General features: G+C 44.9%; 1 protein-coding gene across 2 annotated transcripts in view; it reads right to left on the bottom strand.

The window, feature by feature from the left end:
- Ccdc146 (coiled-coil domain containing 146) overlaps window positions 1–14,042 on the bottom strand; it is a 123,893-nt gene that overhangs the window by 23,506 nt on the left and 86,345 nt on the right. For both annotated transcript variants that reach the window (XM_087902356.1, XM_087902355.1), the window contains exons 5-9: window positions 9,500–9,557; window positions 6,311–6,487; window positions 4,081–4,154; window positions 2,071–2,298; window positions 115–301 (exon numbers count right to left, since the gene is read on the bottom strand). In XM_087902356.1, the coding sequence (XP_087758482.1) occupies window positions 115–301; window positions 2,071–2,298; window positions 4,081–4,154; window positions 6,311–6,487; window positions 9,500–9,557 (724 nt within the window). The remainder of the gene's footprint in view (window positions 1–114; window positions 302–2,070; window positions 2,299–4,080; window positions 4,155–6,310; window positions 6,488–9,499; window positions 9,558–14,042) is intronic.

The raw sequence follows: 14,042 nt of genomic DNA, 5'->3' as shown, positions 1-14,042 counted from the left end.
ATTGCCACCCACTGCTACCTTTTCCTTCTCTTTCTACTGATAGCAAAATCCTAGCGCTCTTCGAAAGAGCGCCCTAGGCTTAAAGTCCTAGATTTTAAGATTTCTCACACCCACCTCAAGTAGAAGCCTTTGATTCAGGGCTTGTGTCTGATTTAGCGCATCCAAGGACACTTTCAGGAGTAGCTCTGTCTTCTTCAGGTTTCGAAAATCTCGTTCTTTCTCCCTTTGCTTACGAGAAAGCTCGTCATGGTAGTTCTGTTTGTCGATGAGACAGTTTCGAAGATTGAGTTCCAAGATCCCTCTGTCCGGATCAAGGGCAAAGGTGAAAGTGATGTCCCCCACTGTCTTATCAAAGACAGCACACTCAAGGGTATACAGAGACCTTTTCTTATATAACCACCATAAATCCTGAACGATGCCCACAGTAGCCAGTTTGGGGTATTGGTATCACTTAGAAATATGATCCTATAAACTCCCCAAAAGTAACGATGGGCTGGGGAGACATAGGTCTCAAGTTTCCTTAGATTTTCCCTAAATGTACGAAGTAAGGCCGAGAGAAAAGTTCAGTGGTGGAGCACTTACATCCCAGGACCGAAGCCCGGGGTTCAAACCCTGCACTTAGGAAAGTCAGGGGCTAGGGAGATTCTGCAGTTGGTAAGGTGCCTGCCTCACCAACATGGGGGCGAGGCCCCATATCCATGTAATCAGCTGTGAGTGAGGGAGCCCATTTGTAATCCCAGTGTGGAGCGGTGAAGACAGTTCCCCGGAGCTCACTAGCCAGCCAGTGTAGCCTAAGGCAGTCTAAGGTCCCAGCCCGAGGAGAGACTTTCTCAAATACAAGAGGGACGACAGAGGTTGTGCCCTCTGGTCCCTACACTCTAGTGAATACATGTGTGTGCACACTTAAAAGTACGTGCTCCGGTAGGGCATCCCACCCGGAAATCTCCCTCAGCCAGCAAAGGCTGGGATTAAGTCAGGAACACCACTCATTGACAGGAAAATCTCTGGACTCCACAGCCCAGACCAGGGACATAATTCCCCACACTTACAGCAAACATTTTATTCTTAAATCTGGAACCATGGAATTGAGGAAAACTGTGATTTAAAATGTTTTGATCAAACTTTCCGGTTTCCTATGAATGATGTTTGAGTTTTTCACAATGAACAACAAATTTTCCTGCAGCAATCTCTGACGTCTCCAGGAAGAAGATGGGGCCCCACAACAACAATTCCACCTGATTCATAGGATACCATTCAGCTGATAGCACCACTGTAAGATCGGCTTGGGGTTACAAACTGCTCGAGATAGGTCTCTGATGGGGTTGAAGATAGATAGTCATAGGTACTTTCCTCTCATGACTTAGATGATAAGACTTGGTCTCCTTGGGCTAGGACAGCTATTGAAATGATCTGCTATTTGCTACATACCTTAGACTGGACATTTAGTGTGTGTTTCTTGCTTGATGTTGTTCAGTTGGTTGTAGTCCTAGTCTTGTGTAAGTTTTCGCCTTTTCTTTTTCCTGGATAATACTTGATATTTGTTCTCATTGTATATAGTTTTGTTTTAGGTTTAGAGCTTTCTTGTTTAGACAAGGGGGAGGTGTTGTGGGATTTCATTCAGCCAATAGCCTCTTGGACACCAGTCCACAGGACGTGGTCTGAGGTATTGTAAGCACAGGCAGGAAGAATGCTCAGCCCTTTTTTTCCCTAGTGCTTGATTGGTGGTCAGAGTTCGGTTTGCAGCTCCCAGCACCCACAGAGCAGAGGACCGCAGGACTCTCTGATTGTGAGCTCATCAATAAGCACTTGTTATCTTTTATTACAGGATCTTGTGGACTTCCTTAGTTATACTACACATAGAATGGAGGAAAATTGCGATTAAAGTGTAGAAAAATGTGCTTCAAAATGTTTTGATGGTAACTTAATGGGGACAAATTGATTTAAAATTCTACAACTTGCTATTGAATTGCATACAATCAGTTGACAGTGCTTTGAACCTTCAAGACTGCATTGATTAAAATGCAGATGACGGGACATGGTTAAAACAAAGATGACAGACACAGAAGTAACCTTTCAGCTAGCGAGGATGCTTCACTCTCTTTGGTTAACTCCACCATCTTAAGTAGCTGGTTATACTCCCGTTCCTTCACTTCCAGGAGGGCCCGCTTGCCCTCCACTTCCTTCATGACGTCATCCTTCTCTTCTGCCAGAGCATTGACTTTGTTCTCCAGCTTCTTTAAAGACCCGTTCAGCTCTTTCACTTCATATTCCAAGACGATATTTTTCTTTTCCATTTCTCTGTAGGAACACACACAGACAGAAGTAAGGGGGTTTAGTTTTGAGTTCGTGCTATCTCTACCCATTATTATCAGGCAAAACTACGCCTGTCATCAGTCGCTGATCTCAGAAAGGTGTGAAGGCCAAAGGGAGAGGAACATGGGAGGTGTGGTGTTAACTTTCTTCATCAGCTTGAAACACCTGGGAAGAGAGTCCGAATGAGGAACTGTCTACGCTGGACTAACCTGTGGCAACCCTTTACTACGTGGTGAACCCCAACCATAAAATTATTTCACTGATACTTCTTAACTGGGATTTTGCTGTTATTAATCATAATGTAAATACCTAGTGTATAGGATATCTGACCCACAGGCATGTCTGTAAACTGACACGGGAAGACACAGTCCACTGTGGGCAGCACCATTCCTTAGGCAGGCAGGTCCCATACTGTGTAACAGGGAAGAAATGGAGCTGAGTTCAGACAAGCTAGGGAGCATTCACGCTTTCATGTTTTCTCTGCTCTTGACTCCGGATGTGCTGTGATTCCCTGCTTTGGCTGCCACATGCTGAGGGCCCATAACCTGGAGTTGTAGGCTGAAATAAACTGCTTTCTTCCCTGAATTGCTCTCTGTCAGAGTATTTTATCACACAAACAAAATGAAACCAGGACAGGGGATAACTTCCCCGAATGCCCGTGAGGGCAGGCATTTGCTCATTCTGTTTTCTCCTCATGCCCCAATCTCTGTCACCTGTAGTATCTCCTTTCCTCCTGGCTGGCTTCCTGGACCAGGTTTGACTTTCCTAACTTTGCTTCTGGTAACCCTGGGTTTTAGAATCATACTGCTTCATTTTCCGGTACTCTTTTAGGATTGATTTCTAGAGTAATCATATTATTTCTCTAGAATACTTTTATATGCACTAACCTGTCCCACCAGCCAGCTCCCAAATAATGATATGAGATTTACCTTACTTGTGAAACCTTGGCCTTTATCTTAGGCTTGTCTCAACTAGCTCATATAACTGAAATTAACCCATTTATAGTAATCTGTGTTGAATGTTGTGACATGTTTGCACACTGTGTGAAGATATTTTACTGGCTCGATAAAGAGCTGACTGGCCAATGGCTAGGCAGGAGACACAGGCGGAACTTCAGGCAGAGAGAGGAAGGGGGCCCCCAGGCACTCATCAGGCACAGTGTGACGTGAAGGGAGGGGCACACGCAGAATGAAAGAAAGGTAAAGAGCCCCAAGGCAAAACTTAGATTAAAAACAATGAGTTAATTTACGTTATAAGAACTAGTGGGGTAAGTCTAAGCTAAGGCCAAGCTTCCACAATTAATAATAAATCTCTATGTCATAGCAGGCAGCTGACAACAAAGCTTGCGACACCAACCTTTCATTTTCTTTTTGATCACTGAAATCCTGAGAATTTCTCAATGGTCTTCACATCTGAATCTACTCTGAGTGCCTGAGGGTGAGCAGGTGCGCGGTGAGGAGTTGCTGTCTTTTGGGCTGCTGGCTGCCTGAGCACCCTTCGCTATTACAGTCTGAGTTCAAAGTCAACCTCCAGCCCTGAAGAAGCTGCTGAAGGCCCCCATAGAAATACAGTTCATAGGTTGGAGCAGAAATAGAGATTATCATTTGCTGTATTACTTCCTTCTAAAATTCCCAATACACAGAGCCTAGGAGGCACTGGGGTCAGATAGTTCCAAGGTTATAATTTCCCAAAGTCATAACACGCACACACGTCGTTTGGAAGAGGGTTGCTTAGAAGGGACTCAGAACAAAAGTATTAAAGCCGTACGTTTTCTTGCGTGTCATTTTTTCTATCTCCTTTGTAATTTGGACAGGAATAGTTTGATGGTGGACCACATCGTCCTAGGAAAGAAACACAATCATGCTAAGTTATGCAGTCAATTAAGCAAGCAAATTAAATGAGAGGGAAATTAAAACTTGCAGAACTCTTACCATTTACCCAGTGTATTTTATTTCTCCCAATAGTCACAGTGACCTTATAAGGTCATTACGCTTGTCACTATCTCAAAAAGAGGAGGACAGAGTGAGGTAAGAGTCCCCTTTCCTGCTGTGCCCTGCTAAGAGTTCCCTTTCCTGCTGCGCCCTGCTAAAAGTCCCTTCCCCTGCGGTGGGAGAGGTGGGAAGAAGGACGGAGGAGGCTGCCACCATTGCCCATGCAATGAGATAGTGCCCTATGCTCCTCGAGAGAAAAGCCTCTGTGGTTCAATTCAAGATCCAGGGCTCTCTGAGGCCAGGCTGAGACTAGAGCTGCACCGCAGAACCTGGACCCAGCCTGCCTTCTCTTTCAGCTCGGAGCCCTGTGGGCTTCTCCTGCATTGACTGCCTTGGACGCTGCTTCTGGGGAGTCTTGTCTGGGGAGCCTCATCTGGGGAGCCTCGCCTGAGACTGACAGGAAACGTGGTGACCAAGACCGTTTGTATCCAGGGTGTTGACCAGATTCCGAGGTCTGGAACCACGTGTGAGTATGGAAGTTAAACACAGCTCCGCCCTGATGGGATGGAGTGCTTCTCTGCTCAGTCCTGGAGCTTTCTAGCCAGGCTTCACAGGGCTGTAGCTTAGCAATTTGGGAGACCCTCTTGAAGTAAGAAGGTTATAACTGCTAACTCAGGTCTAAACCCTTGGGAGGAACCCTTGCAGGTGATGGGGCTGGAGCTGGAGGTCCACGGTGCTCTGGGCAAAGGACTCTCCTCAGATGCTGTTTCCCCGGATAAGATGGGCGAGCTGTGAGTTCCTGCCATGAGATCTTAGGGACAGGCCAGTATCTTAGGGAACTGCGAGTATTTTCTAAGCCAGTGATTTTTGGGAGCTATCCCTTAAATAACTCTAGATTCTTGAGAATTATTATGTATTTTCCAAAATGAAATTAATTTCAATCCATATTTTTTTTCCCTAAAACATTAATACGGGGTCCTCATCACTTTACAGGAAGAATGGAGTCAGTCACACAAGGGTGGAGAGGACTCAGGTGGTGTTTCCTGCAAGGAATCGTGTGCTTGTGACACGCACTTCAAACATTGAAGGCCAGCTCTGCAGGGGTCGGCCTTCACACTGGGACAGTATTATCATGCTTTTGCATGTCTTTTCCTACCAAACACCCTCATGCCCTTTATAAATTCCCAGAATTGAGGTTGCCTTTGGCAGAGTCCTTCATGATACACAACCTTGTAGTTAGTGTGATAGTTCTTTTGGTCACATGCAAGTAGCTACCCTCATCCCATGTGTTTTTTTAGGCCTGTGGAGGCCCAAAAATGTGAGCCTATTTCCACCCTGACCAAAGGTCAGAGGGTTGGAACTTACTTCTGTTCCTTCAAGGTTGTGGTGTTTCTACCTCAAAGGTCCACCTTGATTGAGATTAGAGTGTCCTGCTCTCTCAAGGCTATTGCCAACAGGTGTAGTTACTATCCAGATGTTGTTTTTCAGAAATAGAAAAGTTGATAATCCCAAACAAAACTCTAATGATCCAACTAAGTTCCTACTCCCTTAAGGAGATAACACTGGATTCCACACAGGGAGTGGTTTGCTTACAGAATGCTTTGGTCTGGGGTATGAGTGTGACTTGTCTTGTCCTAAGAACAGAATGTTTAACTAAGAATGTAGCCTGCAACCTTCAATTGGTCTGGTCATTTCCTTGTATCATGTTAATGCAGTTTTTTTTTTTTTTAAATCTTACTCCTTCCTTTTGGGGTCAGGGTGTTTTAAGCAAATGGAAATTCAACATAAAACATTTCAGTACTCACTGGTGCTCCTTCCCAGTACTATCCTATGCTTTCTGTTTCATTATTTTCACTCATGTCTTCGTACCCTTTGCTAACTTTTCTAATCCCGTGCACCTACCCTGGTAAGCGGTATTTCTGTTGACGCTGGTCTCCGACACATGCCCACACAGACACGGTGTTTCTATCCCCACCCTTACCCTGGTAAGCGGTACTTCTGTTGGCGCTGGTCTCCCACATGTGCCCACGCCATGCTTGAACACCCACGGATTGCCCACAGCGCACCTTCAGGCCAACCTGACACTCCAGCACCTCCTCCAGCTCCTTCTGCTCCTTTGTTAGCTGCTTCTGCTTGGACGCCAGGTCTTCCCGGAGGATTTTGATTTCTAGTCTCTTCTGAATTACTTCCTTGCGCAGTTCTTCGGTGCTTTCCCTCAGGAGTCTCATCTTCTTCTCCATTTCCTTTAACAACCATGAGAATGGCCAGTGAGACAGGGGATGCTCATCTACTTCAAAGGTGAAAATTATTCCACGCACCCTATTGGTTGGACAGGCTTGGAGACCTGTGAGTTCCCGACAGGGGGTAACTCACTATGTCTGGCGCCTGAAGTCAAAGCATGCCAATTGTGCTGCAGTGACCAAGCATGGGGCAGTTTTGAAGTGCTTTTTGACCGAGTGGCTCATGTTTTAAACGTGTTCTTTCCTATGTTGATCATACTAAAAAGCACTGTGAACATGTGTATTCTGTTTTCCTGTAGCATTGGGAGTTCACATGAGTCATACAAGGCGACCAGACACGAGCAGGCTCGCGTTTCCACATGGTCGCGTCTGTACAATTCCTCCATCAGGCTCAGGGGAGGCTGTGTTTCCTGTGCCTTATTACTGTACTCAGAAAGACTATCTGCTGAGAATGGCCAAGCGCAGTCTTTGAGATTCCTTTCTACTGCTGGAAGAAAGTAAAATAAGTGATCTAAAATTCACGCTTTCTCCTCTCTTTCCCTTTTTCTCTCTCTCATGTGTGTGTGTGTGTGTGTGTGTGTGTGTATAAATGTGTGTGTGACTGTGCGTGAATGAGTGTATCTGTGTAAATATGTGTGTGACTATGTGTGAATAAGTGTGTGTATAAATGTGTGTGTGACTGTGCGTGAATGAGTGTATCTGTGTGTGAATGAGTGTGTATGCCTGTGTGTGTGAATGAGTGTATGTGTGTGACTGTGTGTGACTGTGTGTGAATGAGTGATGTAGGAGGGTCATCTATCTATCTGTTGCTTTCATTGGTTAATTAATAAAGAAAACTGCTTGGCCTGATAGGTCAGAACATAGGTACACCACAGCCTCATGGTGACATACAGATTATTAGAAATGGGTTAGTCAAGATGTGAGAGTTAGCCAAGAAGAGGCTAGATATAACGGGCCAAACAGTGTTTAAATGAATACAGTTTCCGTGTAATTATTTCGGGGATAAATTAGCCGGGATCTGGGCGGGAACGCAGCCCGCTGCTCCTTTTACAACAAATGAGTGTATGTGTGTGTAAATGTGTGTATATGACTGTGTGTGTGTGAATGAGTGTATGTGTGTAAGTGTATGTGACTATGTGTGACTGTGTGTGTGAATGAGTGTATGTGTGTGTAAATGTATGTGAGTGTGTGACTATGTGTGACTGTGTGTGTGAATGAGTATGTGTGTGTGTAAATGTGTGTATGACTGTGTGTGAATGAGTATGTGTGTGTGTAAATGTGTGTATGACTGTGTGTGAATGAGTATGTGTGTGTGAGAGTGTATGACTGTGTGTGTGAATGAGTGTATGTGTGTGTGAGTATTGTGACTGTGTGAATGAATGCATGTGTGTGTAAATGTGTGTGTGTTAGAGAGAGAGTGTGTGTGTGTGTATGTGTGTGTTATAAATGATAGTTAGATGTTGCCTTGTTGCTGTGATTAAACCCCGACAAGAGGAACTTAGGAAGGGGATTGCTTTGTTCTAGTTGGTTGTTAGGAAAGCCCTGGCAGTGTGAGCGTGCGGTGACAGCTCGCCCCGTCAAGGAGCATGAGACAAGGAACGCCAGTGCTCAGCTGCCATCTCCTTTTTATTCAGCACAGGATCCCAATCCATGGAACCCATGTTAAGGTGGCTCTTCCCACCTCTGTGAGACCAGTTCCCCACAGTCATGCCCAGAGACTAATCTAATCTAGATAATGTCTCCAGAAGAATGCAGAGACTTGTCTGCTAGGGGATTCTAGCTCTGGTCAAGTTTACAATCAATATTAACCATCGCAGACATACTTAGACAGAATTAACAATATCTTACCAAATGCTCAACAGATTTGTGAGCTGGCTGTTAAACCACTGACAACACATTTTAAAAACACCATCCTGAAGGGGGAAGCAACGTTTCTGTTGTAGGTCTTAAAGCTTTGCATAAGTTCTTCCTATTTCCTAGGGCATTCCTGGCCCTCTGTAATGTGCCTTTGTCAATCTTTCCAAGTAGAGGGCAAGTGAATCTTCTATGGACATGGCCCTGTCCACTGTCTTGACTAATAGGGTACTGCCAACAATTACTTAAATAGCAGTTTTAAAAGTTCTTGGATATTATGATGTGCCTGTCTTCAGACTGGAAACCCTCCCACTGTCATGTGACCAGCAGTGACATGAAACCTTAGATCACCTAACTGCCCCTGCAGCTCACCCTCCCCTAACTAAGCCAGCTGAGATCAAAGGAACACAGAACTATAGTAGGAGTGCTTGATGTCTTAAGTCATCAGCTTTGGGGATGACTTGCTATGCAGGGATAGGTAAGCAATCCTAGGGTTTGAATGAGAATGGCCCCATAGGCTCATATGTTTGAATGCCTGAGCCCTAGTTGGTGGAACTGTTTGGGAAGGATTAGGAGGTGTGATCTTATTGTGGGGTGGGCTTTGAGCTTTCAAAAACTCACACCATTCTGTTCACTCTCTCTCCCTATTTTTCTCTCTCCCTCCCCCTCACACACACTCAGCCTTGTGTTGCTGAATCCATGTGAGCTCTCAGCTACTGCTCCAGCCCATACCTGCTCGCCTGCCACCACGCTCCCCAGCATGATGGCCAGACTGCTTGACCCTGTGTAACTGTGAGCTCCGAATTAAATGCCTTCTTTCCTCCATTGCCTGGTCACGGTGTGAGAGTGATGTATTTTCCTTATGACCAAACTCGGAGATACTCAGAAAACTCAAGTGTCACACATACAGGGGAGCTGCTTTTAAGTGACAATCACAGAAACTCCCACACACACACTGTAAACAAAGCAGATGCCTTCTGACTACACAGCCTAAAGCAGCCATCAACAGAGAAAGTTTGCCACCTGCCTCGTGAATATGTAGATCTTCTTTCTGCTTCTGCAGGGATTGTGGATTGTTGCTGTTTCGAATGTTTCAGGGTGTGTTGTTATTTTAAAAGGGATGGTTGAATCCAGCTGCATTTAATAAATTCTAATACTTACTCCTGGCTTAGGTATCTTCTCAAATTCCTTTAGCACGAGACTCTTTTCTTCAGTTAGGCTGCCAAAAGAAGATATCATATTTGACAAAAAGCACAAAAGAGTAAGGGCCTTCTGTACCAGCACCTTCCTATTTTCTCTCTCAGCCCCATCCCCAGGCTCGCCTACTCATGTCCCGGTGTCCCCTCTTGACGGTGGCTCTGATTCTCACTGGCCCACAGGGGTACTTCCTCCTGTTCAGCATTCCAGCCGCCTTATGTGCTCGTACCTAATATAGCAGCTCTCTGGGCATGTTACTTATAACATGGGCATGGACCTCCCTGAGGACTGAAACTCCTTCCAGGAAAGTTCAGGGTCTTTTTCTCTATATACTAAATTACTGTCAGGTCTTCCTGAAGCATCTGCCTTGTCTGTCTCCAGCCTGGGCCCAACAGTCGACCGTCTACTTTCAGTGCAAAGATTTTTAGCAGCATAAAGAGGATCCCATTGCTTTGCTGCTCATTGGCATCCCATCAAACCCGGACCAACCTGAAACTGTGTCATAACCTCCCCAGTCTCACTGCGTGCCACCCTCAACTCTGGCCCACTTGGCCTTCTCCCTGTTCCAGTCTTAGGGTCTCTGGGCCATCCTACTAAAATGGTACCAACATTTCCCTCACTGCTCGCTGCCTGGCATTTTGTTGTGCATTCGTCAACATTAACAGAGACTGCTCTGTTCACACTGCACTACCATTGCGGGCACATAGTTGGCGCTCTACTAGTAGCAGGAATACACTGGATGACTCAAGTTGGTTGAATTCCTATTTTCATGACTTGAACTAAATAGTTTATATACTAACTGAGGATAAAGAGATAAAGAAATGTAGAATGACCCGTGCCTCACTTAATTTACACCCGAATCGGAAATTTTCCACGGAAATCATGAATGGAAGAGTCTGCAGATGCTCACAGGTGGGAAAAGGGGTCGTTCCAAGAACTCCCGAATTTTACATGACAGTTTCATTCCTCAGGGATGGTGTTAAAGAAGGGGAGCACAGAATGAGTCACACAACACTGGAGCAGGAGGAACTTAGCAGAGATCCTAGGAACATGGACACTCGGGAAGGAAAGAAGGAAGGGAGGGAGGGAGGGAGGGAGGGAGGGAGGGAGGGAGGAAGAAGGAGAGAGAGGGAAGGAAGGGATGAAGAAAGGGAGGAAAGAAGGAAGGAAGGGGGGGAGGGAGGAAGGAGGAGGGAGGGGGAAGGAAGGGAGGGAGGAAGAAGGAGGGGGGAAGGAAGGGAGGGAGGGATGGAGGGAGAAAAGAAGGAAGGAAGGAAGGGAGGGAGGGGGAAGGAAGGGAAGGATGGAGGGAAGAAAGGAAAGGAGGAAAAAGGCTGTAATTAAAGTCATCTACCACCATCACCCTGCTGAACTTAAAGTTTATTTAAAACTTATAAATTACATCCTTTCAGGACTGTCACTTAGAAAGCCAGGGGACCTTACAGACAGCCATTGTAGACATCTACATGGGACTTTCTCCCTTGAGAATCTAGTGTTCAGTAGGCATGCCTGTGTACACTGCGGTCTAATAGTCACGGCCACGGTCGTTCAGCCAAGGTCAGACTCTGCCTGTAGGCTCTGTGACAAACACACTTGAATCTGTCATCTCCTCTCCCCTTCTTGGATGCATGGGAAGACTGTATTTTATAGTTTCCCTTGCAGTTGGACTGGGGACAACGGGAAGTGAGAAGGAAGTGCCACTTGTCATCACAGCCACACTGAATGGAAGCCAGTCGGCGAACACACAGGATGGAGGCCGTGTGGCTTCCACGGAACTATGTCAACCAGAAACACAGTTTTTACTCCCTCTCTCTCTTTAAATAAATATTTATTTTACACCCGGGCTGCAGTTTCCCCTCTCTCCTCTCCTCCCAACACTCCCTCTGCACTGCCTACCCCGTCCACTCCTCCTTCATTTCTGTTTAGAAAGGATAGGTCTCCCATGGATGTCAAGGAAACATGGCATATCAAGTTGCAGTAAGACTAAGCACCTCCTCATTAAGGCTGCTGGATAAGGTGACCCAGTATGAGGAGTAGGGTCACAAAAGAGCTGAAGAAGCCCTGTCCCCACTGTCAGGAGTCCCATAAGAGGACCAAGTCACACAACTGTCACACCTATGCAGAGGGCCTAGGTCAGTCCCAGGCAGACTCCCTAGTTGTCAGTTCTGTCTCTGTGAGCTCCTAGGAGCCCAGGTTAGTTGATTCTGTGAGTTTTCTTCTGGTGTCCTTGACCCCTCTGGCTCCTACAGTCCTTCCTCCCCTTCCTCCCCTGAACTCATCCTAAAGTCTGGCTGTGGGTCTGCTTCTGTTTCCAGATGAAGCCTCTCTGATGACAATAGGGCTGAGCACCGATCTGGTCACAGGAGATGGCCACTTTAGGCTACGTATCTGTTATTGTTAGGAGTCTTAGCTGGGGTCTTCCTTGTAGATTTCTGGGAGACTGCTTTGCACCAGGTTTTTCCCTGACCCAGAAATGTTCCCCCTTTCCAGGAGTCTCTTTCAGGACTCTCCCCTTGGCCCTACCCAACCTGATCACTCATGTTTTCATCCCCTCCTACTCTCAGCACTCACAAAATCTCCTCTATTTCCCTTGCCCAGGGAGATCTGGGCGTCCTTCCGTGAATCCTCCATGTTGCCTCATCTCGCTGGGCATGTAAATGGTAGCACAGTTATCCCTTGTTTTACAGCTAACATCCACTAGGAGTGAGTACATACCATGTGTGTTTTTTTGGATCCAAGTTACCTCATCCGGATGATGATTTTCTACTTCTATCCCTCAGCCTTCAGATTTCCCGGTGCCCTTGTTTTTACCGCTAAGTAGTACTCCACTGTGTAAATGTACCACATTGTCTTTATCCATTCCTCAGCTGAGGGACATCTCGGTTGTTTCCAGGTCCTGGCTATTACAAATAAAGGAACATAGTTGAGCAAGTGTCCTTGTGGTATGACTGAGCATCCTTTGGGTGTATGCCCAAGAGTGGAATAGCTGAGTCTTGTGGTAGATTGATTCCCAGTTTACTGAGAAACCACAACGCTGCCTTTCAAAGTGGCTGTACAGGTTTGAACTTGCACCAGCAATGGAGGAGTGTTCTCCTTGCTCCTTATCCTCTCCAGCATGAACTGTTATTTGTGGTTTTCATCTTAGAATTCTGACAGGTGTAAGATGGAATCTCAGAATCGTTTTGATTGGTAGTTCCTTGACCGTCTCCCTAAGTACTTCTTGGTGATTTGAGATTCTTCTGTTGAGAATTTTATGTTTAGATCTGTACCCTATTTTTTAAATTGGATTGTTTGGTTTGTTGATATCTAGTTTCTCGAGTTCTTTATATATTTTGGAAATCAGCCCTCTGTTGGGTGTGGGTTGGTGAAAATCTTTTCCCATTCTGTAGGCTGCTGTTTTGTCTTATTGATGGTGTCCTTTGACTTACAAGAACTTTGAGGTTTCATGAGGTCCCACTTAATAATTATTGATCTTAGTGCCTGTGCCATTGGTGTTCTGTTCAGGAAGTTGTCTCCCATGTCAATGCATTAAAGACTATTTCTCTCTTCTATCAGATTCAGTGTGTTTGGATTTATGTTGAGGTCTTTGATCCACTTGAACTTGGGATTTTTGCAGGACAATGGATATGGATCTATTTCCATTCCTCTACATGCCAACACCCAGTTAAACCAGCACTATTTGTTGAAGATACTTTCTTTTTTCCCATTGTATAATTTTAGCTTCTTTGTCAAAAGTCAGATGTCCATAGGTGTGTGGATTTACATCTGGGTCTTCGATTTGATTCCATTGATCCACCTGTCTGTTTTATACCAATGCCATGTGGTTTTTATTACTGTAGCTCAGTAGTAGAGTTTAACACCAGGAATGGTGATTCCTCCAGAAGTTCTTTTATTGTACAGGATTGTTTTAGCTATCCTGGGCTTTTGTTTTTCTATAGGAAGCTGAATATTGTTCTTCTAAGGTCTGTAAAGAATTGTATTGGATTTTAATAAGAATTGCATTGAATTTGTAGATTGCTTTTGGTAAGATGGCCTCAAGAAATTACTTCACTCAACTGCCAACTGAGATGAACCTGGCAGACAGGTTTTACCATGAAAGACCTGATTAACAGTGCCCCTATACAGCAGGAAGAAGTTTGGAGAGAAATAACTACGTCCATATTCCCAAATATTGTTTATAAATGTTCTTTTACATTTAAAGGGGGATATGGTATAGATATGAATAATTTGCTTTGTTATAGATTTTAAGGTCAATTTTGTTATATGTATATATATTTCTGATCTTGACTGATGTATTGTGATTGTGTAGTTCATTTTAAAAATGTAATGTATAATTAGAAAATATAGGTTGTTAATGGATAATCATTGATAATAGTCAAGCTTGTAGTAATGTTAGTTTGGTTTTCTAGAGGTGCATAGATATATTTCAGATATGCATTTTTCATATCTTTCAAAGACTACAGAACATGGCATTTAATGTTTTAATAACTTAGGACTTTTCATGACA

The sequence above is a fragment of the Myodes glareolus genome, chromosome 27, assembly GCF_982192425.1.
Source record: "Myodes glareolus chromosome 27, mMyoGla1.1, whole genome shotgun sequence".
Lineage (NCBI taxonomy): Eukaryota > Metazoa > Chordata > Mammalia > Rodentia > Cricetidae > Myodes > Myodes glareolus.
Note: the sequence above shows the minus strand (reverse complement) of the source record. Positions and strands in the feature narration are given on the sequence as shown.